Genomic DNA, 24,863 nt, shown 5'->3' with positions numbered 1-24,863 from the left:
TTTTTTTGGAGCTGGGGACCGAACCCAGGGCCTTGCGCTTCCTAGGCAAGCGCTCTACCACTGAGCTAAATCCCCAACCCCCATTTTATTTATTTTAATACAGCCCAGAGTCTCAGCATAGGAAATGATGCCTCCCACAGTGGACAGATCTTCTCACTGCAGTTAACCTAATCAAGTTAATCAGTTAACCTCACAGAGTCCTGTCTCCCAGGTAACTCTAGATCTCATCATGGTGGCACTTAGTTGAGCTATCACAGTCTCACATCTGCAGCTCAGTGGAATCATTAGTGATACAGGTTTAGTTTTATGTGTGTGCATGCCTGAGTGGGTGTGTGGGTGCAGGTGTGTGTAGATGGTTTCCGTGTCCCTCACATCGTCTTCAGTCACTTGGTTCCCTTTCTGATTCAACACGTATGGCTTCTTGTCTCATTGCTCTGGCGAGTACTTTAGCATTAATGAAGTATGCGTCCTTGCCTCCTGTTTTAAGGGAAGTTTCCATTGGTTATGGGCCTTTTGTAAATGGCTGTTAATGGGTTAAGGAAGCCTACTTCTAAAAGTAAAAACAAAACCAAGAACTTTACTGCCAAAGCATACCTTAGGGTTCAGACACATGATCCTGCACAGTGTGTACAGCATCTCTTAAGTGTAGCCTGCAGAACACTGCCAATCAAGATTGCAAGGATGTGAGCAGCTTCTGTGTCAGGGGTGTGGGCTTGGGACCAGAGGTTCCATGGGCCTGTGGCTCCTTACTGTTAGGAGATGGCAGGACTCTCTCCTGGGAGAGGCAGGCACTACACAGAGCTTTTGTATGTCACACGTACTCCTCGCATCCTGTGGGGTTCTCCTTTATGATTAAGAAGCATTTCATGTTGTCAAAGCTATTTTTTTTTCTGCCACTGTCAAGAAAAACCATGTGGTTATTCCCTTCCTGTCACCAGTGCTCCACTCCAGGTGGCTTTGTGTGCTCTGCCTCGCCCCCCCTGGTCCAGCCCTGGTGTGTGGTGTGCGCCATCTTCACAGCTGTTGGATGCACTCTCCGAGTGTTTCCCCAGGGTTTGCTTCTGTGTTCATACGTATTGGCAGCACTGGCTTACCCTGGTATCCCTGGTTTCTATGTGAATTGGTGCCACCCACACAGACTGTTTTAAAGAGGGGCTGTCCCTCTTCTCACGCTGCTGAGTCAGTAGGACAGGCGATTGTTCCTGCATGTTCAGGAGGTCATGCCAGGGGAAGCTTTGTGTCCAAGAGTCATGTCTGCTGTGGCAGGTCTGGAATCTGCTATCTCTCCTCTTGCTTCAGTCTGCACAGTGCTATGGTGCAGGTATCACCATTGGCCTGCTGTTTCCAGAGAGTTCCTGACAGCTGCTTCAGTCTCTTGCTTGTGGTGGGTTTGTTCAGAATCTTTACTTTTTTGTAGAAGAAGTTAACTTTGTTGAAAAGATACATTTTACGTGTTTGAATGTTTGCCTGCATATCTGTGTACCACATGTGTGCCTGGTACCCAAGGTGACCAGAAGAGGGCGTCAGCTCCCCTGGGACTGGAGGTTGATGGTTATGAACTGCCATATGGGTGCTGGAAAGCGAGCCTAGCTCCTGAGGAGTAGCTGCTGCTCCCAGCTGCCGAGCTACACCTCTCTGTGGACTCTGCTGTGAGTAGAAAGACACTTGCTTTCTCTTCATGATTTGTCTGTTGGCACCCGCTATTCCTTGTCCCTTTAGCATTATTCTCTTAGCATTTATTTGTGTGTTGTGTCTGTCCTGTCATGCATGAGTACATGTGTGTATTAACATGTTTCCATGTGCATGTCTGTGGAGGCCAGAGGTCAGTGTCAAGTGTCTTTCTCTATCTTGGCCCATATTTTAAGAAATTATTTTATTATATCTTTTAAAGGATATCTTTTTAGGATTTGGTTTCTTTAAAATTTTTCTTTATTTTTATATGTATGGGTGCTTTGCCTACATGTATATCCAAGTGCATGCCTGGTGCTTACAGAAGCCAGAAGAGGGATCAGATTCCCTGGAACTGGAGCTAACAAATGTTGTGAGCCACCGTGTAAGTGCTGGGAATTGACCCAAGTACTCTAGAAGAGCAGTCAGTGCTTAGAGCTACTGAGCAACCTCTCCTGCCTTCCTGTACCTTAATTTTTTTTTAATTGGAAGGACTTTTCTGACCAAAGTCAGAAAACCTGCTAAACAAATTCTAAAAGAGCTTTAACATTTCCTGTACCTTAATTTTTGACACAAGGTCTCTCACCAAACCTGGAGCTCACTGGTGGTTGGACGGGTTGAGGGGACAAGCCTCCTGAGCCCTCCTGTATACACTTCTCCAAGGTTGGGGTGACAGGTGTGTGCAATCACATCTAGCTCATACGGGGACTAGAGGTCTGCGCTTGAGTCTTTGTGCTTGTAGCATGGACACTTTATCCTCTTCCATGCTTGCGTTTCCTAGTCACCTGATTTGGTTTGTTTGTATGGTTTTGTTTTGTTTAAGAAGCTGTGTATTTTACTTCACGTGCAAGTGTGTGTGCCATGTATATGTGAGTACACCATATGTACAGAACTTGTAGAGATCAGAAGTTTGGTGCTGGGTCACCTGTGATGCTGCCACCTGGCTGGTTTCCTATCTGCCACAGGCTGATTACAGTAGCTGCTGTCATCAGACAGGCCAGTTTGTACGGAATTATTCCGTGTTATCTTTTGCTCTCTATGTACTTTTAATTCTGAGTCAAGGTCTCAAAGCCCAGGTTAGCCTTCTTGGCATCCTTCTGCCTCAGCCTCCTGCGCATTGGGATGACCAGTACTGCCTCCTGGCACAGTTCCCTGGTGTCTCTTTGAGTCTCTGCTTGCTGAGGAATGTGTTACACAGTATCAGCCTGCTGTGAGGTCCCCCTGCCTCACCCCTGCAGAAAGCTGCTGTTCTTTCTTCCAAAGGTCCCACTACATCTCCCTGTGCTGTTGGTGAGCCCTGCCCTGTCACTGTGCATGCTCTTCTTTGGGACTGAACAGGGGAAAGCCTCTCTCATGGCCACATTGATCTTTGTGGTGGGTTTCTGAGACAGTTAATCCCTTGCCGGCAGCCATATGGTAGCCTGGTGAGTCTCCTTGGTTTAGGGCTGTGCACCTGGCAGGCTGACCGGTCTGGCTGTGAGGATGGGTAGCATCAGTCCCATCTGTCTTCAGGTCTCCGTAGTCCAGCAAGGACACTGTCCACAGACCTGCAGTGGCCACCACAGTCCTACCCATGGAGTCACATACCCATCACAAGTTGCCCAAGTTGCCCACATGTTAGGTCCATAAGTCTGATCCCTGAGTCACCCAAACATAGCCAGTCAGAATCATCCTGGCAACCGCTCCTCTGTTTCAGTCTCAGCTGTGGCTCTGCTGTGTGTGCGTCTAGACCTGACGTGGTAGCAGATGCTGGTGTAAACCGGGGCAGGTAGAGTCTGGGCTGTTCGTGCCCCCAGTCCTTAGACAGGGCTCTGTCTCCACTCTATTGTGGGGTCCTAGTGTGCACATCCCCACCTGACCACCTGAGCTATGCACACTACAGCACCGGCCGGTGGCTGTTTGTCCTTACTGCCTGCCGTCAGAGTATCCCTCAGTGACCATCAGTGCTTCTGTCTCCTGGCTGTCGGCTTTATTTCAGATCAGGGCTTTGTGCACCCTGGCCGTCCTCAAGTTCTGTGTGGCCAAGAATGACTGAGTCGTTGTCACCCGTGCAACCTGTGCTTGGGTTAGGTAATTCACTCTTCTCTGTTTTGAAAGATTTTTTTTTTTAATTTCTTGTGTTTAAGTGTTTGCCTGTGTGCATATCATGTGTCTGTCTGGTGCTGCAGAAGCCAGAAGAAGGTGTTTGATTCCCTGGACATGGAGTTATCAGGCAGTTGTGAGTCACCATTTGGGTGCTGGAAACTAAATCCAAGTCTTTTGCAAAAGCTAGTGCTCTTAACCTAAGCCATCTCCAGCCCAAATGGTGGGTCCTTCCACTGTCCAAGATGTTCTTGCCTTCACACAGGGCTCTCTCTCCCTGTGCAGTGTTTGCTGCTGGCTGGGGCTTTCCTACCTGCTGTCACTTCACAGGTACCACATGCCGAAGGGACTTCCTATCCTGTATTCCTCCAGGGTGTATGACACTTGTCACTGCAGCAAGAGTGGGCACTAATGCATACTGCTGGGGGTCCTGAGAGGGCAAGCTTTTGACTAGGTCTCCAGGAAAGCCTTGTGTGTGTGGGCAGTGAGGTGTAGCCATGTGTGGCCTGGCACTCTGACCAGAGTGTCCCTGATGCTGCTGAAGCCTGGGCTGTTTCACAAAGCCTGGTGGCTCAGGTGACCCTGGGGGAGGACAGGAGAAGGGCCCATAGATGCAGAGGGTGCCAATAAAGAGATGAGAAGAGCATGGCAGCAGGGCATATTCAGAGAGTGGCTTGCAGTGTAGAAAAGTTGAAATTCTGCAGAGAAGTGGAGGACTGCCCGCCAGCTGCCGGCTGGCCTGTGGCACCTTCTCTCTTTGCTCTTGAAGTGTTGGATATGAGCCTTGCCAGTTCTCCGGCTCACTATGTGACCTGTAAACAGTCCACTGCGCGTCTGTGGGAGATAAGACTTTCAGACACCTCATCAGAGCGTCTGCAGATCTGTGCTGCAGGAGCCCTGGTGTCTCTACCTGCCACTTTCTGGTGCCTCAGGAATGACCACATGGGTCTCACTTGTCACTGCTTTTGTGTTTAAGGCACTGAGGGTAGAGTCCAGGGCCTCTGCTTATATGCCAGGTGCATGCCCATCATTGAGCCCCACCAGTACAGGTGTGAGTGTGCTTGTGTGCTTTTCTCATATGCTGGTCTGTCTTCTCTGTATGGTTTTCATTTCTTAGTGTATGTGTTTTACTAGTCTTTTTGAACTGGTTTTAAATCAGCAATCAGGGGAGGCCTTGGCTCTTTGGCTGGCTCTCAGAGCCTCTTTCAGTCTTCTCCTTCCTTCCTCTCCCTCCCCCTCCCACATTATTTGCTGTCAGCATTTGAGTGATAACTGCCTATTGTGGAAGGGCATGGTGCTGAGGGCAGCGTCTCTTGTGAACTCACACGTGGATCTGGGGCCTCAGCCATGTGTTCAAGCCATACCCAGATCTATCTGACTGCTGATGACATAGAGTCTGTCTGAGGGCTGCTGTACTCTCACACTCAGGGTGAGGAATGGGTCCAGATGCCCAGGGGTGTCTTGTCCTGAAGCCATTCCTCCTGAGCTGTGTGGACTCCTGGCTCCCTTGGCACCAGGACTGGTCTGGCCAGTTGGGTGGCATTGCAGCTGACTGAGCCTGGAGAGATGCTGGCTCGCTGCCCTCTTGTGGGTATGGGTGGCTGTTTTGTACAGGGGCATGAGATGAATATGAAGCTGCTTGAAGTTGGGACAATTTGCGAGACTGACTGAAGTTACTGAGGACCTTAGCCTTGGGGGAACTGGACAGCATATGCTGGCCCTCAGGTCCTAGTGTGTAGGCGTATCTCCAGCTCTGAGAATCTGTGTCCCCAAGGAGTCCTGAGTCAGCACGGGTGACTAAAGGCATGGTGCATTGTCTCAGGTTGCCCTCCCTCCCTGTCACTCCATAGAGAACAGGGCTCAGCTAGTAAGGAGCTTGCCACACTAGCATGAGACTTCCCACTGCCCTCCAGAAAAACTTGTGTGTGGCATGTGAATAATCCCTGTGTAAGGGCTCTGTCTTAGTTAGCGTTTTTACTGTAGTGAAGAAACCATGACCAAGGCAACTCTTACAAGGACAACATTTAATTGGGGCTGGCTTCCAGGTTCAGAGGTTCAGTCAGTTATCATCAAGATGGAGCACGGCAGCGTCCAGGCAGGCCTGGTGCAGGAGGAGCTGAAGGCTAACAGGAGAAGTCTGGCTCTCATGTAGTTAGGAGGAGGGTCTCAAAGCCTACTACTCCCGCAGTGAGCAGTGACGCACTTCTGACAAGGCCACACCTCCTAATAGTGCTGCTCCCTGGGCCAAGCATATTCAAACCACCACAGGATCCTTGAGACTTGGTGATTAACTAGCCTATAATTGGTTAAGTTCTGGATTCAATGAGGCACTGCCTCACAAAATAGGCTGCCGAGTGACTGAGGAAGACACTGAATTATGCATGTGTGAACATACATACATACCCAAGAACCTTTTCCCTAGGGTCCTTGCTTGCCCTGTTGAGCCAGCTCTGCACAGCCCTTTTTCTAGTCACTACCGTAGAGCTGCAGGCTGGAACCAGTGGGGTACAGGTCTTCCTACACTGACTGGTTAGTCCTTTTTCCCTTCTAGTCACAGTCTCAGCCCTACTCACTGTCCTCTTCATCCTTTTTCGGCTGTAGTTCCCCCTCTTTTCTTTTGGCAGATGATTTGCTAAGCCCTGAAGGTGTCCGTTTGGTGTTGACCTGTCCCACCCCTCTGGGCTGCTAGTTCATCTTTGGAGCATTTTCTCTCTCAGGCGTGACTTTGGATCCTAAGGCTTGATGGCCCCAAGGGCACGAGTCTGAGCTTACATCTCTGCTGTAGATCAATTGGCCAGGTCCAGATCCTGTATCACACAGTAGAAACGCCTCCCTCTTCTGTCCTCCCTCCTTGACCTGCTCTTATTTCCCTGTCTGTGTCCTTTTTGTAGGGAATGCAGGGTGAGTGCCAGGTCATCTCCACTCCAGCCAAGACAGGGTTCCCCTCTGCACAGAGTGATATCTGGGATCCAGTTAAGGGCAGCATGGAGAGGGAGCCAGTGTGAGATGCTGGCTTCTTGTAGAGGTGACCTTGGGGATAAGGGGGGGGGGCAGCTTTTTCTGCTGATTGTTTCCATGCCTTCTGCACCTCTGCTGCCTCTTTTGTGGGAGGAACAAGAAGGGACATAGCCCCCATTCATCTAGGCCAACCTTCCATCTGTTTCCGAGACTATGCAGAAACCCATGTCTGTTAAGCTCAGGGTCTCTGCCCTCAGTGTTAGTCTCATTCCCTACTGCCCTTTACTCACAACTCTTGGAGGACCTGTCCAGTGGCAGGTATGCCAACAGATAAACGGGAGACCCAGGGACCACTCTGCTGCTGTCATGGGATGGCACATTGCTGGCTGAGCCCCTGCTCAGAGTCACGTTAAGTCCTCAGAGCTCATACGGCCACCATTGAGTAAATTGACCCATACACCCTTTGTCTGGTTTTCCCCACATTTACTGACATAGTCCTTGGCAGACTCAGGGCATGCCTGCTGGAAACAGGGTCGCATTGGACCTAGGGCTACCTACAGAGGCTTCCTGTCCTGCATCCTGCCTTTTGCGGAGGAGGGGGGGAGGGGTGGTTGTGGTGGTGGTGGTGGTGGTGGTGGTGGTGGTGGTGGTGGTGGTGGTGGTGGTGGTGGTGGTGGTAAAGGAAAAAGGAAGTGGTGGTGGTAGAGGAGGAGATGTTCGTGGTGGAGGTGGTGGTTAATGATGGTGGTTTGCTTGGGTTTTTTGGTGGGATTACTTTTTTGTTGTTGTTTCCTCAGGAGTTGAATCTATTATAATCACACTGACTAGCTAATGTGAAGCTAATGTTTCAATGGGTTTAAAAGTCAAGCTTAAAAGTCTGGACTAGGCCCATCTCCACTAAGATAGGGATGGGGGTGGAGCAAAGGAGCTCTTATCCCTCAAGAAGTACTGATCCTGGGGTTGGGGATTTAGCTCAGTGGTAGAGCGCTTGCCTAGCAAGCGCAAGGCCCTGGGTTCGGTCCCCAGCTCCAGAAAAAAAGAAAAAGAAAAAGAAAAAAAAAAAAAAAAGAAGTACTGATCCTTTATCAAGGGTGTTGACGTAGCTGTACTCTCTTTCTAAGACATCCAAACAAGAAATCAGGAGAGCGGCTCCCAAGCCAGGCCATCACATGAGCATGAATGCCCAATGCTTAGGACTCTGCTGCTGACTAGACACTTCCAACCAGGAGACTAGAGCTTCTGGGGTTCAGCTTGGAGGTAGTGGCACCCTGCTTGCTCAGCCTGTGGCAGCTGTTATCCTGACATGTTCCTAGCAGCCCTGAATGACTAGCAGCTACAGCTCCCATATGGGCCTTGGGTATTTTGGGTGTCAGGTCCTCCAGCTTACAGCTACTAGTGTCACAGCCTGTCTTGGTCTTGGTAACCATTAGTGTCATAGCTCTTGAACCTTCAGATCTCAGCTGCTTCTGGGACTCTTAGGGATGAGGACTATCTTTATTTTCTTGTCCCTGCTTTCTTAAGCCTGCTCCCCTCTCCTTCTATCATGTGGTCCTCAGGTCTGCATGGCAAAAGCCCATCCCTCTGAGCCAGCTGCTTACCTGGGTTCCTTTCTGATTGCCGGGTGAGGTGGAGTCCCTTGTACTTTTCTCATCGTGTGGCAGTCTACTTGTAGCACCATTGGCTGAGGAGGTTGTTTTGCCTCCATGGAACTGTGCTGACACCCATATCATAAGTCAGTTGTCTGTCCCGTGTCTGTAGGTTTAAAAGCCCTGGGGATGGGGACAGGCATGACAGTGCTGTTCCCATCCAGCACTCAGGACACAGGCTGGGACATTGTGGAAATACAGCATCACCTGACAGTGGGGTGTCAAATCACCCAAGAGTGGTTCCTTTTGATTTCCAAACCCCTGCACCCAAAGCCTCTGGGCTTTGGTTTCTGTGGTGGCTCCCTGTGCCTCCTGTGATAAAACCATGTGATTTGACCCCACTCCTACTGTTCTGCTCTCGGTTGAGACCCAAGGAATATATATCTGGGGGACTCTTAAGGAAAGAGTAACAGGGAGTGAGTGCCTTGCTGGGTGAGGCTTAGGGAAGAACCACCTCTCTAGTGCTCTTCAATTTGATGGGGATCTCAGAGGCAAGAGTCCTTACCCTGTTGGCATCACAGGGCTCAACTGTTCATGGTTGTCAAGTCCTTTGAATGACAGATGAGATGAGTATCTGGGACCTGGGGGAAGGAAAGGGAGGCTGGGAGTGGGGCATGGAAGAGACTCCGTCTACACAGTGTGCAGTGTTTCCGCTCATTGCTGATGCACTTACGGTGCTCTGTGTTCTAGGAGGAGCCGAGGAAGGTCTGCTTCACCTACGACCTGTTCCTCAACCTGGAGGGCAACCCTCCTGTCAACCACCTGCGCTGTGAGAAGCTCACCTTCAACAACCCCACCACTGAGTTTCGCTGCAAGCTACTCATGGCCGGCGGGGTGAGTGTGCCTGCCTGCCACCTCTGCTCTGTGTTGGCTGGTAGCATGGCCAGGCATGAATAGACCTTAACCAATGGGGTGGGCAGCAGCCTGAATGGCTCAAGGTGCGGAGGGGCATTGACAAGGGCAGACAACTACAGCTGGACTGGCTGCTACAGCTGGACTGGCTGCTACAGCTGGACTGGCTGCTACAGTTGGACTGGCTGCTACAGCTGGACTGGCTGCTACAGCTGGACTGGCTGCTACAACTGGACTGGCTGCTGAAGGGCAAGGTGGCAAAGCCACCTGCAACCTAAGGTCATAGAGCATACATGCCCAAGTGCTAGCCTAGGCTTATGATGGTCTGGCAAGGGCGTGTGGGTATGGGTGTGGGGAGCTGAGGGTGTGGTTTGTGTGAGTATGGGGGCACTGTGGGGGTAGTTTTATGGGTGTTCCACAGTTCATGTGTGCATGCAGATGCACAAGTATGGTAGTGGTCTGGTATGCGAGTGTGATTATGCATGGAGTGTGTTGTGTTCTGTTGTGAGGTATTCTGTACAGTGCTACTTGTGGTCTGTAGATATGTATGTGGCATGTGTGGTTGTGGTGTGAAAGGTGAGTGTCTTACGTTCTATTTAGAGTATATGTTTAATGTAGAGTGTGTGTTGTGGTAACTATTTGGGAGAGTGTGGTGTTCTGAGGTGTGTACTATGTGTGTGGTACTTGGAGACATGAGGTAGAGATGTGTGGCTGTGTGGTATTGTTTGAGATGTGTGTGAAGGGATCTGTCTAAGTGTAGGACGAGTGTGTGGTGATATCTGAGATGCTGTACATATGTCTGTGAGGTAGGACCTGTGTGTGGTTGGTCGGTTGTGTGTGTAAGAGGTATGGGGGTGGTCTGTGGTGTGTGTATGTGATGTGTGGGTCTGTGTGGTGCTCTGTAGCGGCATCTGAGTGTGTGGCCTGCCCTCTTCTTTAGGTCCATGTCAGCCAGGGTGTGTTTCTAGGGTCAGGCATCCCCTTTCTCTTGGCTCTGTATAGCCAGGTCTCTCAGGAATGGCCTTTCTCAGAAAGGAAATGGTTATTCTGAGGCGAGAGTTTGAGAATCCTGCATGCAAAACTCTGTGACTGCTTGGGTGGTGGCAGGGGCAGTGGCAGCCTCCGGTGCACCCACACACATGATGCTGTTCTGCCCTCTGAGTCCTGGATGGCTAAGGGTGTGTGGGTGTGTGCAGTAGCTGCACCAGGTGCCTCATAGCCAGTGTGTGTGGGCGGCCCCAGGGCCCCAGGTCAGCTTCTTGGGAGCGTCAGTGTCTCAGGCCTCTTCAGGCCTCTCAGGTGCCAGGGGAAGTATTACCCAAGCTCTGGAGACAGTCTCAGGGCATCATCTGGGCACAGCCTAGAAGGGATAGGGAGGGAAGACTGTGTCCAGCTGGTCTTGAAGAGAGACTGCAGTGAACTCCCCGAGTGGCCCAAGGGAGCCAGCCAGCCAGACACTCTCCAGTCTCAAGTGGCCTTGGATGTGGGATGATGGCTCCCAGGTGACTCCCGGGATCAGGTAACTGTGTTGTTGACCTTCTGGGTTGTGAATCTCTGTATGGGTAATGCTTGTTGTTCAGAAACTGTGGTTACTGGGGAACCAGAGATGGCATCATGCTAGGACCTTGTGGCCCTGTGTACAGTGGCTATAGGTTCTGACTCTAGACATGCCCAGACTGGGATCCCACTGTTCTACCAAGGCAGTCAGCCGGTGCCCAGCTCTGTGTTTGATCTGCTGGTAGCCTGAGGCTATCACACCAGGGAGCCTGGTCCATGTGGCAGCTGGTCCGGTGCCTGGCCTTGGGCATCTTGGCAGGGAACTCAAGCTGCTTACCTGGAGGCCAGGCAGGCTGGCAAGTGAAAAGAAGTCAGGTTGTTCAGGGACCATAGAAGTCCAGCTGCCCTAGAATTGGTGTCTGTCCCGCACTGGGCTCCTACCCTGTCCTGAAAGGCCCCTTCCTCATGGGACCATTGTCCTGGGGCTGGAACTTCACAGCTGCTTTTAGGGTCTGGTTCACAAAGCCTAGCTGGGGACACACAGCCTCCATAGTGGCCTCACTTCTGTTGTGGTTGGGCAGGCTCCTATGAGCAAGTCACAGCAGGGCAGGTCACATTTCAGTGCATTGTCATTTAACCGTGGGATTAGCATACCCAGATGAAAGGCATGGCTGGCTAGGTGCATAGCCCAGATGTTCCTCTTCTGCCAGCCCAAACCCTTTCTTTGAAGCCCCATTCTCCCTTTTTCTGCTGCACTCAGTGCAGTGTTGCATCCTCAGTGACTGAACTCCATCTTTGTATGAACTTGCTGTTTAGAGGCCATTCCCAAACTGCTTCGGGCACCTAGGAAGCAACTGATGCAGGGCAACACTTCCTATGCCTCAGGCTGGTCCTCTTCCTAGCCTGTGACCCTGAGCTGGCCAGGGTTCCCAGCAGCCCCAGCACTGACTGTCCCCTACGGTTCTTCTCTTACCTTTCTTGCCCTTGGCCCTGTTCTTGGCTTCTGCCTTGTTGCTTGGGCTCTGTGTGGTTAGCTCCAGCCGCTTGTACCTGAAGTTCGGAAGACTTGTCCCAGCCTTATCTGTGCTGATCCCTCAAAAGCCACTCTGCTGCCACCACCACAACTGGCAGAACTCTCCTGCCAGGCCTCCCTCCAGCCTCCTCCTCAGTGCTCAGTACAGTCATGGCCCCAGCTGCATCTCTTGCTTTGCTACAGGCTTTGAATCTTCTTGACCAGGGCTGCAGTCTGCTGGCCAGGGTCCACTCCTAGAAGCCTTGGGGCCATTTTGGTCCCCAGCTCTATCACAAGGACAAACCTGTGACTCTTCTGGGCAGCTGACCTCTAGCTTCCTTCTCCCTCCACAGGAGGCCAGCTCCACGGCCGCCAGACCATTGCCTGGCGCCTGTGGATAACCTCTGTCTCTTCTTTGTCACTAGGTGATGGTAATGCCCGAAGGAGCGGACACGGTGTCCAGGCCCAGCCCTGACTACCCCATGTTACCCACAATTCCACTCTCTGCCTTCTCTGACCCCAAGAAGAACAAACCATCCCACGGTTCCAAGGTTAGTGAGGTGGAAGGCCAGCGTTGTGGAGCGTGGACCTGGCCATTGGCAATTGCAAGCCATCGCCACCACCATTTGCAGATCCCAGCCCTGCACACCTGCCGCCTACATCCAGAGCCTCTGCTCCTGCTCCTTGTTGCTTCGCTAGCTAGCGTGGCCAAGAGTGGTGCTTGGAATCTGGCTGCTCATTTTGTGCCCAGTTCTTCTTCCGTCACAGGTCTCATGGTCCCTCTTTCCTGCCCAACAGTGATTTGTCCCCAGCTACTGTGCAGGGCATCTCTATCATTGGTCCCTTGGTGACTTCCTTGGCTCTAGGTTCTGGACCACACCTGCCCTTGTAACTTCCAGGTCTGGTGGTCAGTAGTGCTGGCATGGAGCCGACTTGAAGGAGGTGGGGATAGCATGCATGAGACTGAGCTGACCTCCAGGACACACATTTTGTCCCCTTGCTCAGCACTCTGGACAGTTCACACTGGGCCTCCTGGAGGGACCACCCAGCCACAGGCTGGCCAGTGCTGTCATCACCACTGCAAGGTCTGAACCTAGAACCCTGATTCTGTCTCTCGAGACACAGGGTACTTAGACTAACTTCTTGGGACCCTCTGAGGGTGACTGATGACTTTGTGCATCTGTCCTTCATTTTCACACTCTTCTTGCTTCACTTGCCTATAGGGCACTATCAGCTGGGCATCCCCATGAAACTTGACCACCCTTGGGCCATCTCATCCATGGGCACAGCAGGAAGAGAGAGAAGCAAGCACCAGGGCAGGCTCCTTCTACCTCTTTCCACAAGGCTAACAGGCCTGTGACATTCTCAAGCTGGTCAGCATCTTGGAGTTCTAACCAAGCCCTGATGGCACCCTTCATTGACCGTTGGAGGTTGAAGGAGAAGCAGTCTTTGCTAGCAACCTGGGGCTTCTCACCCAGCCATGTTGTTTGGAGTCCCCAGAAGCAATGAAGGATAACGTTGGTGTATCTCACAGGTGCCTCTCTAGTGGCCTTCGCTAGCACCACTGTGGAGCACTGCATGGGCTCTCACAGATTTCTAGGCAGCACAGAGTTTCTTCTCTGCAGATGACTCTCCCAGAAGCCCCAGCCTTAAAGTGTGGTCCAGACCTGAGTGTCAGCCCCTGTGCTACTCTGGCTGAGCAATCTCTGGTGGCTACACAGGGCCACAGTAAGCAGGAGGTGAACCTCTCAGGAACTGTTCTCAGGTACCTAAGGCAGGAACCAGGCCCAACCAGGCCTGTTCCCTTGGAGGCATGGGCTGTGTCACCCCAATAGGTACCAGGCCATAAGGCTTGGCAGGCTCTCTGGAGTGCACTTCTTCACTGTTTAGGGGGGGAGGGCAGCATTGAGCCTGTGACAGCCCCATCCTCACTGACTGTGCCTTCACAGATACAAAGGATTTCCCAAAATTTGAGACTGAGTCTCACTATAGAGTGCTAGTTGACTTGGAACTCTATAGTTGCCCAGGCATGACCCCAGGAGAGTGGTTCCTATCAACCACTCACAGCTGTGGGCACATTCCCATCAGCCACTCCTGCCCTACACTCCTGCCCTACACTCCTGCAAGTTTTTCTTCTGCAAGAGAGAGTGAGGACCACACGATTCCCATTTCTTGCCTCCTTTGTGGCTTACTGGGGGACAGTGCCCCTTTCCCCCCTGCCCCCAGTCTCTGTGAGGCCACTGCCAGCCCTGATGCCAGCTGCAGTGTTCCTTGTCTAGTTCATAGGAACATGGCCAGTGGCATAGGCTGCAGTCAGGAATCCTCAGGCAACTTCATGCCCCTGGGCACTTGGGTGGTCCAGTTGCAGAGCCCCTTTCGCAGGCACTGGCCCACCAGCCTGGTGTTCTTGGTGGTACTTTCGACCATGTCTGTCCTGGTTATGGTCTGCATGGAGGAGCTGTTGCCTAGCTAGCTCTGAGCTCTTTGCCTGGCCACTGGCTGTGCCTTCTGAAGAGAAGGCTAGAACTGGTGGAGGCGTGAGTTGAACACTCCAGGATGTGATGCAAGTACTGAGGACATGGACTAGGGCCTCAAGGATCGAGGATGGCCAGCTCCTTCTAGCAGTGCAGCCTCAGGTCTCCCAGATTCAGGCAGCTGTGGGCCCTGGTGGCTCTGCAAGTTTCTGGGCATGGCTCTGCTGTGTCTATTGGTCACACCCTTTCATGTTGCAGATTCTCTCTACACGTTTTAGACAGGCAGATCAGCCTTTGCCCAGGTCGGGGTGGCAGAGCCAGGCGGCCCCAGCATGCCCCTGACACATCTTCCTCACCTTCCCTGCCCTTGGCCTTGCAGGACGCCAACAAGGAGAGTGGCAAGGCTTCCAAACCACACAAGGTGGCCAGGGAGCACCGTGAGCGGCCGCGTAAGGACTCAGAGAGCAGGAGTTGCTCCAAGGAGCCAGAGCGCGAGCCCAAGAGTGCCAAGGATGCTGCACGCAAGCTGCCCAAGGAGGAGAAGGCCCCAGTGCCCAAGGCTGCCTTCAAGGAGCCCAAGATGGCCCTAAAGGAAACCAAGCTGGAGAGCCTGTCCCCTAAGGGTGTGTCCCAGCCTCCTACCCTGCCCAAGGCCTCCAGCAAGAGGCCAGCTGCCACAGACTCACCGAAGCCCAGCGCCAAAAAGCCTAAGAAGAGTGGGTCAAAGGGGGCACGGCGTGCGCCAGGCACCTCACCCCGTGCCTCCTCCTTCCCTGACAAGAAGGTGGCCAGGGACAAGAGCAGCAAAGGTGACAAGGGGAAGATGGAGAGTGAGCCAAGGGAGGCCAAGCGGACTCTGCAGGCTGAGGACTCAAACTCTGAGGATGAGGCCTCCTTCCGGTCAGAGGTGAGCAGATGGTGCTGGGTGTCCCTTTGCCAGGCTTATGGCTTCCCTGGGTCAGCTCTCCCCTGCCCATACAGTGGTAGCTGAGCTCCCCGGATGGTATGGGACTTGTAGCACTGCGGTTCACAGCTCTAGTCCTCATGCTACCCAGTGGATGAACAACTTTGGGGGCTAGGTAGACACTGCTGACTCTTCAAGATTAACCAGATGACCCCTCTGTGTCCTACCTTTCTGGTAGCCCTACTACCCATCACGAAGGCATGTTATAGCCAGAGAGCCATACAGAGCTCCTTTTCCTGTCTCCTTCACCTGCCACACAGCAAGGTAGAGGGTGCAGTTGGCCAACTCCTAGAGAGTTGCCTTCTCGTATCAGAGCCCTGGTTAGGCAGCTTTAAAGATGCTCTTAGGGCTATCATGAACTGGTTAGGGGCTTTGTACCTGCCATTCCTGCCACTGTGCTTGTTGGGTGCTAGAACTGTGAGTAGCTTCTAGGGCTCATCACTATGTGGAAGGCAGGCACTGGCTGTGTAGGGCTTAACAGCCAGGCTTGAGGCTTGACCTCTGCTGCTCCTCCTCCAGGCCCCGGGACAGTGTGAGGCTCTTAGGCTGCTGTGGAGCCAGCCCTTCCCGAGAGCTGTGCACTGATGTTTTGTCCCAGGTGGACACTGGGCACTGCCTCTCCAGGGCCACTGCCTCCAGACTGGGGCTGAGGGTAGTAGACAGTACCTGAGCACCCCAGTCAGCACTGCCACAGCTGTCAGGGCCTCACACAGGCATCAGTTCCTGGGGAAGCTGACACCTCCAAACAGCTGACAATACCCCAGACCTTCCGGTCCCTAGACCATTCAGTTCTAGCCACTACAGGCCCTGTGAGAAGGGCGGCAGCTGTCATGCTATGGGCACACTTGGCACCTCCTGGCCCTCTCTAGTGAGAAGGATTTTCAGATTCTGTTAATCTCTGTAAGGATGGTGATGGGAGGTCTGCAGACTGCCACTAACCCACTGAGGCCTCAGACAGCACCTGTCCCCAACACTTCCTGGTTTGTGCCTGAGCCTAGTAGGTAGGATGTCCAAGCAGGGACCTGTAGAGCCAATCCTATACAGGTGGGGAAATTGAGGCTTGAATCTAGAGCCTGCCTTGGCCCGGAGCAATGCCAGAGAGCAGCCATTTTTCATCACTTTGTGCCCTTGGGTGTGTGCAAGGGAGGGTGCCTTGGCTCCAGACTGGGTCTATGAGTTCTACCCTGAGAACTTCAGTGGACAGACTCATGGATACCTGTGGCATGTTCCTAGGCACTGCCACTGGCCACTAGGAAGGTAGATAAGAAGAGGCCTTACAAGCACAGCTGGACTCCAGTGGACTAGGCTGTGGTGAGCCCTGCATAGGATAGTTTTTTTTCTTCAGTCTGGAATGTTCCCTCCCAGGCTTTGCCCAAGCTGAGGTTTTTTTGCAGGCTGGGCACTGCCCTGTCCCCTGTTCTGGGCAGGGCTGAGGGTCCTGAGCTCTACCACAAAAGATATGTCTTATTCCCACTTTACCCTTTGACCAGGGAAGGGCTGTAGCCACTCTATCCCAGGTGAGGGATAGGCTTAGCAGGGCCCATGCTCTGCTTCCCACCATGGCCAGCCTCTTGCTGGTATCTGTGATAACTGAGTATGTATCATGATCGTATCCCCAACACCATATATAACACACACACACACACACACACACACACACACACACACACACACACACACACACTTCACATACCACACACAATACCCACACTGCACTTCACACACCACACTACTTATCATAAACACGTCACATACCACACACAACACACATGCAGTGCACACAGATAGAGCTCACATACTACATACAACACACAGTGCACAATACAGACCTCACATACTACACACTTCACATACTGCACATCACACCACCCACACACACTGCATGTGCGCATAGTGACAGTCTCCTAGCATTCTCTAGAGAGTTCACACAGTAGCAGCCTCCTGCCTTGTTTGATGTCCTGGCTGTCACTGCCCCCTGGTGGCAAAATCCATCCCTATGCAGCTACAGGAAGACCAGGGAAGGTGTGGCCTGCTCCAGAGTATTTGATTCACAAGCTTCAGGCTCTGTGTGAGCTAGGGCAGAAGGCTGCTCTGTGTGCCTTGGGGCTGTTTGGCCCCTTCATGACCCCTCCTGTGACCTGCAAGATGACATCTCTTCTTTCCCTCTCGTGCTGCCCTGGTTATGGGCTGAAGTCGGCCCAGTCAAGCCCAGCTCACGCCAGCTCCAGCTCTGACTCCAGCTCTGACTCCGACTTTGAGCCGTCTCAGAACCACAGCCAAGGTGGGTCCGACGGGGAGGTGGAGCTGGTGGAAGGGGTAGAGGGAGGAGGCAGGCCAGCAGGCATGGCCTGGGGAAGAGTACATATGAGTCAGAGAGGCATGGCGCTCCTGAGTGACAGGCAAGGTCTTTCTGCTGCTTCAGAAAGACCGAGCCTGGATTTGCACCAGACCCTCCTTTGGTCTGATGTCCCTTTCCCCTGAGCTGACCTCAGTGCCCAGGAGGCAATGGAGGCCCATGCTGTCAGCCAGGACACATACTACAGCTCCTGGTGGTGTAGGATTTGTAAACAAGAAGTAGTTGTGCTCGCCTAGAAGCAGGTCAGTCCCTGGGGTCTGAAGGCCATAGAGACCTACTTCCTTCTGACAGACCGTCACTCAGCATCAGATGACAGCGCGTGTGCTAGGCTTGGCTACTCTAGTGGTTCTTCCCAGGGAGGGCTGGAAGCTAGGCCTGGCTACTGTTATCTGCCTCAGAGGAGCCTTGGCCTGCCTCCGGCGGTGGCAGCCCTGTTGGGGGCAGGAGCTTGGCTGGGGGATGGGGTCCTTGAAGCCTATACTCTCCAAGGCTCTTATCCGCTGGATAGGCAGGGAACCAGCTGAATTGACATCATGTGACCAAGGTAATTGAGGGCTTTGTGCCCTCTGTTGCCTTGGCAACAGGAATATAAACCAAGATGCCATCTGTAGAAGATTGGAACTAGGTCCCTCTGGAGAAAAGGGGGAGAGTGAACCAGAGTACTATGTAGGGTTAGTGAGGCACTGGCCATCCTCACAAAGGGGTGTAGGCTGCATGGGGACTCTGGTCCTAGGCAGAGCGTGGGACCTTCACCCTGCTGGGCTGCTTGGGTTCTGAACCTTTGGCTGCTGTGATGGAGAGATCTTGTAGACCACTAGCAGACCAGGAGCCTGAAGCCTGTGAGGAGGGCCAGGAAGGTAGGGTTGGGGAACTTGCTGCAGATCAGAGGGACCCTGCAGGTGGTGATAAGTCTGGGGTGGCCCTGCGGGAGGCAGCCAGAGCTCAGCTTTCCTCTCCATTTGCCCTCAGGACCCCTGCGCTCCATGGTGGAGGACCTACAGTCTGAGGGGTCAGATGAGGATGACTCATCATCAGGAGAGGAGAGCACCGTCAAGACCAACCCAGGCCGGGAGTCCAGGTGCGTGGGCAGTACAGTCATTCTGGGACCAAGGTGTTGTATAGGCAGCCCAAGTGTAAGGCTTCACCGGTAGGGTCGGGTTGGGGAACTCGGAGCTGGCCAGGTTTCCCTTTAAATCATGGTCTTTCACCACCATGGCTGAAGTGTAGCTGCCTGTGGGAGAGCTGGACGTGACAGGTGTGCTGGAGAATGGGAAGCATGGGTTCCCCTATGTCTTTACCCAGGTCCCCAGAATGGGAGATTTACCTGGAGTCTTTCTTTCTAGGCCTCCAACAAGCTGAACACTAGGCTGTGACAGGCAGAGCCAGAGACGGCTAGTACCCGGGCTCCATTAGTCCTACTGTAGAGTAGTGTGCCCCAGGGTTCACTGCAGAGAGGTACCAGAAGGCTTGACACATGCTGGTGACAGTCCCTCCCTGATGGACAGGGCTACAGCCTTTGCTCAGATAACACAGTGAACCAGGGCCTGCCCATCCACACAGCACTGTACATCAAGGGCTGTAAGATTCAAGGCTATGGCTTCTGCTCACAGGGAAGGCTGGGTCCTAGGAGCAAACGGGGTAGTAGATTTCCAAGAGTGGCAAGCACAGTCCTGTCTGAAGGAGTCAAAGTTATGTGGGTTCCACGGTGGGGACATCATGTTTATGAAGGGTCCTTGGTGGGAGCTTGCCAGCCATCAGGCCTGCATTTGTCCCTATTGTCACGAAAGTTTAAACACGGGTAGGGCACTCAAACACAGTGTGTTGGCCAGGCTCCATGTCATGTTTTGCTCCCTAAGGATGTCTAAGGTCCAGCACCCTCAGCTGCCACCTGTTGAGCACAGAGAGGGGCAGAAATGGGGGGAACCTAAGGCTGTGCTTGCCTAACCTAAGTCCTGGCCTGCAGCCACGGAGCAGGAGCCCTGGATATAACAGACCGACCGTGAGAGCTGAGGGATGAAGTGCCATCCTGGTGGATGGCTCAGTTGGTAAAGTCACTTGCTCCCAGTCCTGACGACCTGGATTTGACCCCACCCCAAAGCGCACATGGTGCAAGAAGGACTAATGCTAGAGACAACGATGGCCACCAGTCCTACCTGGACTGCAGCTTCTTGCCCACTCCCGTCACTGAGGTGACAGAGTGAGGAGGAGGAGGTTAATACTCAGTGAGACCTACTGGTGTCATGTGATTCCGTAGCACTACCCACTATGGGCTTAGGACATCTGTCACGTTGGCACTCAGGCTGTGCATCATTGTGTGTAACCCTTGCACAGCCTGCTTTGCAGGACTACAGCAGGGTTTGAGACTCATCCCCATGGTCTCTGGTTACTGGAATATGAAGGGTCAGCCACATGAAGCTCATGAAGCAACTAGGGGCAAGTCCGATGGTCCTGGCACTCAGGGCTGGGCAGGAAGACGTGAATAGGGGGTGTCTCACACCTGCTAGTGTGGTGTAGCATGTCACCTCTGACACCACCCTGCCTGCACTGCAGGCTAAGCTTCAGTGACAGCGAGAGTGACAACAGTGCTGACTCCTGCCTGCCTGGCCGTGAGCCCCTGCCTCCCCAGAAGCCACCCCCTCCGAGCAGCAAGGTGAGTGGAGTCCAGCTCTCAGCGGCTCCCGTGGCTGTCCTGGGAGGGCTGAGAAAGGCACGCTGCAGCTCACAGGTCCGGGGTCCCCACAGGTGACTGGTCGGAGGAGCCCCGAGCCCTGCAGCAAGCCTGAAAAGATTCTGAAGAAGGCTACCTACGACAAGGTGGGGTGTCTGGGCCTGAGGGTGTGGGCAGGTGCTGCCTTGAGCTGTGCTCCATTTGGGTACCCCCAGCCCACTGACGTGCTTCTACCCAGGCTTACACGGACGAGCTGGTGGAGCTACACCGGAGGCTGATGGCTCTGCGTGAGCGCAATGTGCTGCAGCAGGTACTGAGCCCTCCCCTCCTAGGCCTGGGCATTGGTACCCAGCACCATTCCCTGAATCCATCAAACCCACCTTACAGATCGTCAACCTGATCGAGGAGACTGGTCACTTCAATGTCACCAACACCACCTTCGACTTTGACCTTTTTTCCTTGGATGAAAGCACTGTTCGCAAGCTGCAGAGCTGCCTGGAGGCCGTGGCCACATGACCCTGGCTGCCACTGTGGAGCCACGGTGGGCATGGTGGGCATGGTGGGCATGGGAGGGGCTAGGCATGAGGGCTGGCCCACCATGGCTTCCACTCCCCTGGTACCACCCCCAGATAACCATGGTGCCCCAGTGCCCCTCAGTGGTTGGTGTTGAAGGGGTGCTGCAGGCCACACTTCCACAGGGTGGGGTGACATAGGACACATGTGGCCTGCAGCCCCTCACTTAGTCTCTGCCAGTTGTCCACTGTAGGTGGAACTGAATGGCAGGTCACTGCCTGGGCCTCTCTTGAGTGGCCAGGATGACCATAGTCTTCCACACAGTTCACAGGCCTCCTTCAGCTGGCCTGCCTCCTAGACTTGAGGGTCTGTTAGCATGGCCAGGACCAACTGGACACACCTGCCTCTGCCATGCAGCCTTGTGTATTGTGTGTGCTCCAGGTGAGTCCAGCACTGGGGAGGCTCCTGCTACCCCTCTGCTGGAGGCACAGAGGAGCTCCCCTCTAGATCCCAGGATGCCACTGCCTCTTGAGGCCCCAGGCCAGTGAACACTACGATAGGCACCAATCTTGGGACCCCAAGGGCCACCACTGCAGCCATGTGCCAGCCAAGCACCCACAGTTCCAAGGCTAGCTGGACTGGTACTCCTGGGCCAGCATTCCCCATGGGCCACCTCCTCTGCTCTCTCACTGATCAAGTCTTTGAACTTTGAAAACACGAGCTTTTGCCAAATATGATAGGATGGTGTGTGTGAGGCGGGCCCAGCCCCAGACTGCTTCTGTTCCTGGCCACATGGCTCTGCCTCTACAGTGCACCTGGAGAGGCTTTGGACCTGTGCCCTGCAAACTGCCAAGGGTCAAGCCAGCCCCCTTCCCATGTCTGAGCCTGGAGTACCACCCCTTCCCCAACTCCAGTTGTTGTCAGTGTTTGTGCCCCAACCAAGTTGTTTGAAAGCGGCCTGAGCCGAAACTAGCTCGCAGTTGCCTCGTTGGTGTTGCTTCCTCCCCAGTGTGGGTTCATCCCTGGAGGCCTGGCCTCCCAGCTCCCTCTCCTTGTCTCTGTCCCACTCCCAGAATATCTGTCAGGAAGATCCTGAACACTCCCGGGGAACCCCAGCCTCTAAGGCTTCCTTTACCCCCAGGGAAGGAGAAGGCCTCTGCCTGCAGCCCCTGTTCCCACTCCCTCCAACTGGGGGAGACAGGGCTCAGGCCCCACACCTCTTCCCACACAGGCCGACAATACTCTCCATCAGGTGTTCTGCAGCCTCTAAGCCTTTGCATTGTGGCAGCTGTTGGCCTCCACATGGAGTGCGCCAGGGTCCCAAACAGCCTCAGCCCAGGGCACTATTCTTCCTTTCACGGTTGCCAGCGGCCCAGCTCTTCTGCTGCCCTGGGCCTTGGTGTCTAGTCCTTCCAGATGCTTCCAGGACCCTCCTGAGAGCACCACCCGTCTCTTCAGTTACCTCCTCTGGCCGGAAGGTCATACCACTGTCCCCCAGAGCCACTCTGGGGCCCATACTGACTGTCTGGAAGCCTAAAGAAGCAGCCTGCAGCCAGAGCCCCGAGGGCTTTAGGGACTTGTCCATAGGAAGGGGTGGCACCATGTCTGCCCACGGTCAGTCCCTGTGCTGCAGCCTCCTGAACCAGTTCATGACACTGAGTGCAAAAGGTATTGGATACCTATCCCTCCCCAGGGCTTCACAAGACATGTCTTCATGAATAGACATGTCACTGGCCCAGATGAGCCCTGGCCAGAGGGACCAGGAGAGCTGTGTTTGTAATGAGCTGCAGGGCCATTTGTCCCGCATTTTAAACTTTTTTTTTGTTAAATTGTGAAATGATGGAGGAATTTTATAGAAAATAAAGTGAGATGGGAGCAGTGGGTGGCCTGCCTTCAATTCAGTGAGGAATGGGAAACAGCTGTATGGGAGTCTGTTTAGAAGGGTGCGCCACATCTATGCTGTTCCCTTGCAATCAGGTGGTAAGGGCTGGTTACAGCACAGTGGGGTTCTGGGGGGATGGGTGGGCCGGCAGGAGGGTGGAGTTGGGAAGGAGAGCACCTCCTGCAGGGACTCTAGAGCCCATGAGCCTCTGACATCACTCACACTGGGCCCATTTTCCAGACATGAGCTCCATCCACCCAGAGGACCATGGGTGCATGGCACACACTTGAGTAGCACAGTTCTAGAAGTCCACATCCTTGGCTACTATGTCCACAGGGCAGCCCCCTCTTGAGTTCTTTTAGCAGGTGGAAACTGGGGGTTCACCCAGGCACAACTCAACAGCACTTAGGGAGGAGTAGGTTGTCTCACAGCTTGTCAGTAGCCAGTGTCCCACTCCTGTCTGCTAAAGATGGGTCTGCAGGTCTCTGGTTGGATTGAACATCAGTTGTAGAGTGGCCTCTGCACAGGTGACACCATGTGGTTAGTGCTCAGCCCTTAAACAGACTCTTCTGGAGTCCCTGGAGCTTGACACTGCCATCCCAGACCCTTCACTGACCTGATTTGTCATCACCCTTGGGTGGCAGAGCCAGGAAGAGATCCGTGGGTGACTCAGAGATGAAGGCTGGGACATGGATGTTAAAGAGCTGCCCTGCAAGCTCAGGACCTGGACTTCCAGAAGCCACATGGAGCCAGGTTCATTTGTCCAGGGCCTTTTAAGATGTCATTCATATCCCTCCCCCCCCACTCTGTGTGTGTGTGTGTCATTCATATCCCTCCCCCCCCTCTGTGTGTGTGTGTGTGTGTGTGTGTGTGTGTGTGTGTGTGTGTGTGTGTAGGAGGAGGAGGCTGGATCCCGTGAGCCATCCAGGATGGGCTCTGAGGACCACTGGGACCTGGGAGAGCAGCGCGTGCTCCTCCCCACGGAGCCCTCTCTTCACCCCCAGCTCCAAGGCAAGGGTTTCTGGGGCTGACTGGGCCAGTGCAGTGTAACCATTTTCAGGTTCAGTGAAAGGCCCTGTTGGGAGGGAGGAAAGAAAGGATTTATCTGAGGAGGGTTTGACCACTTCTCCACAGACATACGTGTACATGAAGTTTTTATTAGAAACATGTATGCACACAAAGTTTGAATTCTCTAAATTTGTATTACTTAGTAAAACTTATTGGCAGTTTAGGTCACTGAAGAGGACTGTGTAACTGTAACAAGTAGCTTGAGATTGGGTAATTTATAAAGGAACGAAAAAGGCCGTGTATCTTACAGTTCAGAGAGCTACTTCCAGTCAGACCACTGCACCAGCTTGGCTTCTAGTGAAGCCTTTATGTTCTACAAGTGGCCAAAGCGCAGGTGTGTGCATGAAGAGAAAGAACTGAGCTCCCATAACATGTTCCCATAAGGAGAGCAGGAAGCAACTCCTGAGAAATCTGCTCTCCCCCAAAACCTCCCAGCAGCCCCACTGAAAACCAACACAATGATGTCACTGATGAGTCATGCTCAAACCGCAGCCCGGTCCATACTCATTTCCTGCCTACCCACAGGTCATTCTTTGTTACAGACAATATATAGCCCAGGCTAGCCTTAGTCTGATCTCCCTCTCCCTTCTGAGTGCTGGGCTGAGAGGTGTGTACCCACACTTTGGTCTGTGTGATGCTGGGGGTGGAGCCCAAGGCACACTAGACGAACGTTCTGCCTACTGACTGCAGCCCAGCACCTTAGCACTGTTTACTAAGTTGACTCCCATGAAGGAGATGGGATCACTGAGGGATTATCAATGGCATTCTCACGAGAACCTTATTAGTTCCCTAGAGACCGCCTTCTCCTCCAGTCTCAGCATACTCTTCCTGGTGTATTCTAGCCAGTGTCAGTGACCTTATTTATGATAATCAGGCAACTTGGCCAAAATGGCCATGTTACTTGAGCTACCATAACCTCTCCTTGAAATATTACCAGCCTCAAGTGTTTTCTTACAGCAGCAGCATGAACCACTACAGTCTTCTCACACACAGAGGTCTCCCTGCTTGATGATGGTTCCAGTAGTAGGGTTTCTGGTCGGCCAAACAGGGTTGTCTTTATCTGCCTCTTTCATGGTCCCATCATCTCCGACTCCTGATACAAGAACTGTCCATATTCAGCTTTTTTTCTTGAGGAGAGAAGTGGCTTCCAAGCTACTTACAAGTCAGACTAGGAGCCAGAAATATCTGTGCACTTGCTTTGTTGGTCACAACTTCCTGAGTAA

General features: G+C 53.2%; 1 protein-coding gene and 1 non-coding gene across 4 annotated transcripts in view; one reads left to right on the top strand and one right to left on the bottom strand.

Moving 5' to 3' along the window:
* Window positions 1–22,568, top strand: part of Mllt1 (MLLT1, super elongation complex subunit) — a 44,888-nt gene extending 22,320 nt beyond the window's left edge. For 2 of the 3 annotated variants that reach the window (NM_001106876.2, XM_039083136.2), the window contains 9 exons: window positions 9,045–9,188; window positions 12,141–12,266; window positions 14,569–15,096; window positions 17,347–17,434; window positions 18,479–18,587; window positions 20,060–20,159; window positions 20,252–20,323; window positions 20,416–20,487; window positions 20,565–22,568. In NM_001106876.2, coding sequence (NP_001100346.1) covers window positions 9,045–9,188; window positions 12,141–12,266; window positions 14,569–15,096; window positions 17,347–17,434; window positions 18,479–18,587; window positions 20,060–20,159; window positions 20,252–20,323; window positions 20,416–20,487; window positions 20,565–20,693 — 1,368 coding nt within the window. In that variant the 3' untranslated portion in view covers window positions 20,694–22,568. The remainder of the gene's footprint in view (window positions 1–9,044; window positions 9,189–12,140; window positions 12,267–14,568; window positions 15,097–17,346; window positions 17,435–18,478; window positions 18,588–20,059; window positions 20,160–20,251; window positions 20,324–20,415; window positions 20,488–20,564) is intronic. The other variant, XM_006244307.5, reaches the window with a different exon arrangement.
* On the bottom strand, window positions 2,158–2,220 carry LOC120094875 (U7 small nuclear RNA). Its single transcript, XR_005489570.1, has one exon. It is a non-coding gene; the product is annotated as a U7 small nuclear RNA (small nuclear RNA).
* Window positions 22,569–24,863: the final 2,295 nt, after the last annotated feature.

This window comes from Rattus norvegicus, chromosome 9 (genome assembly GCF_036323735.1).
Source record: "Rattus norvegicus strain BN/NHsdMcwi chromosome 9, GRCr8, whole genome shotgun sequence".
NCBI lineage: Eukaryota > Metazoa > Chordata > Mammalia > Rodentia > Muridae > Rattus > Rattus norvegicus.
This window is presented reverse-complemented; position numbering and strand designations above follow the sequence as displayed.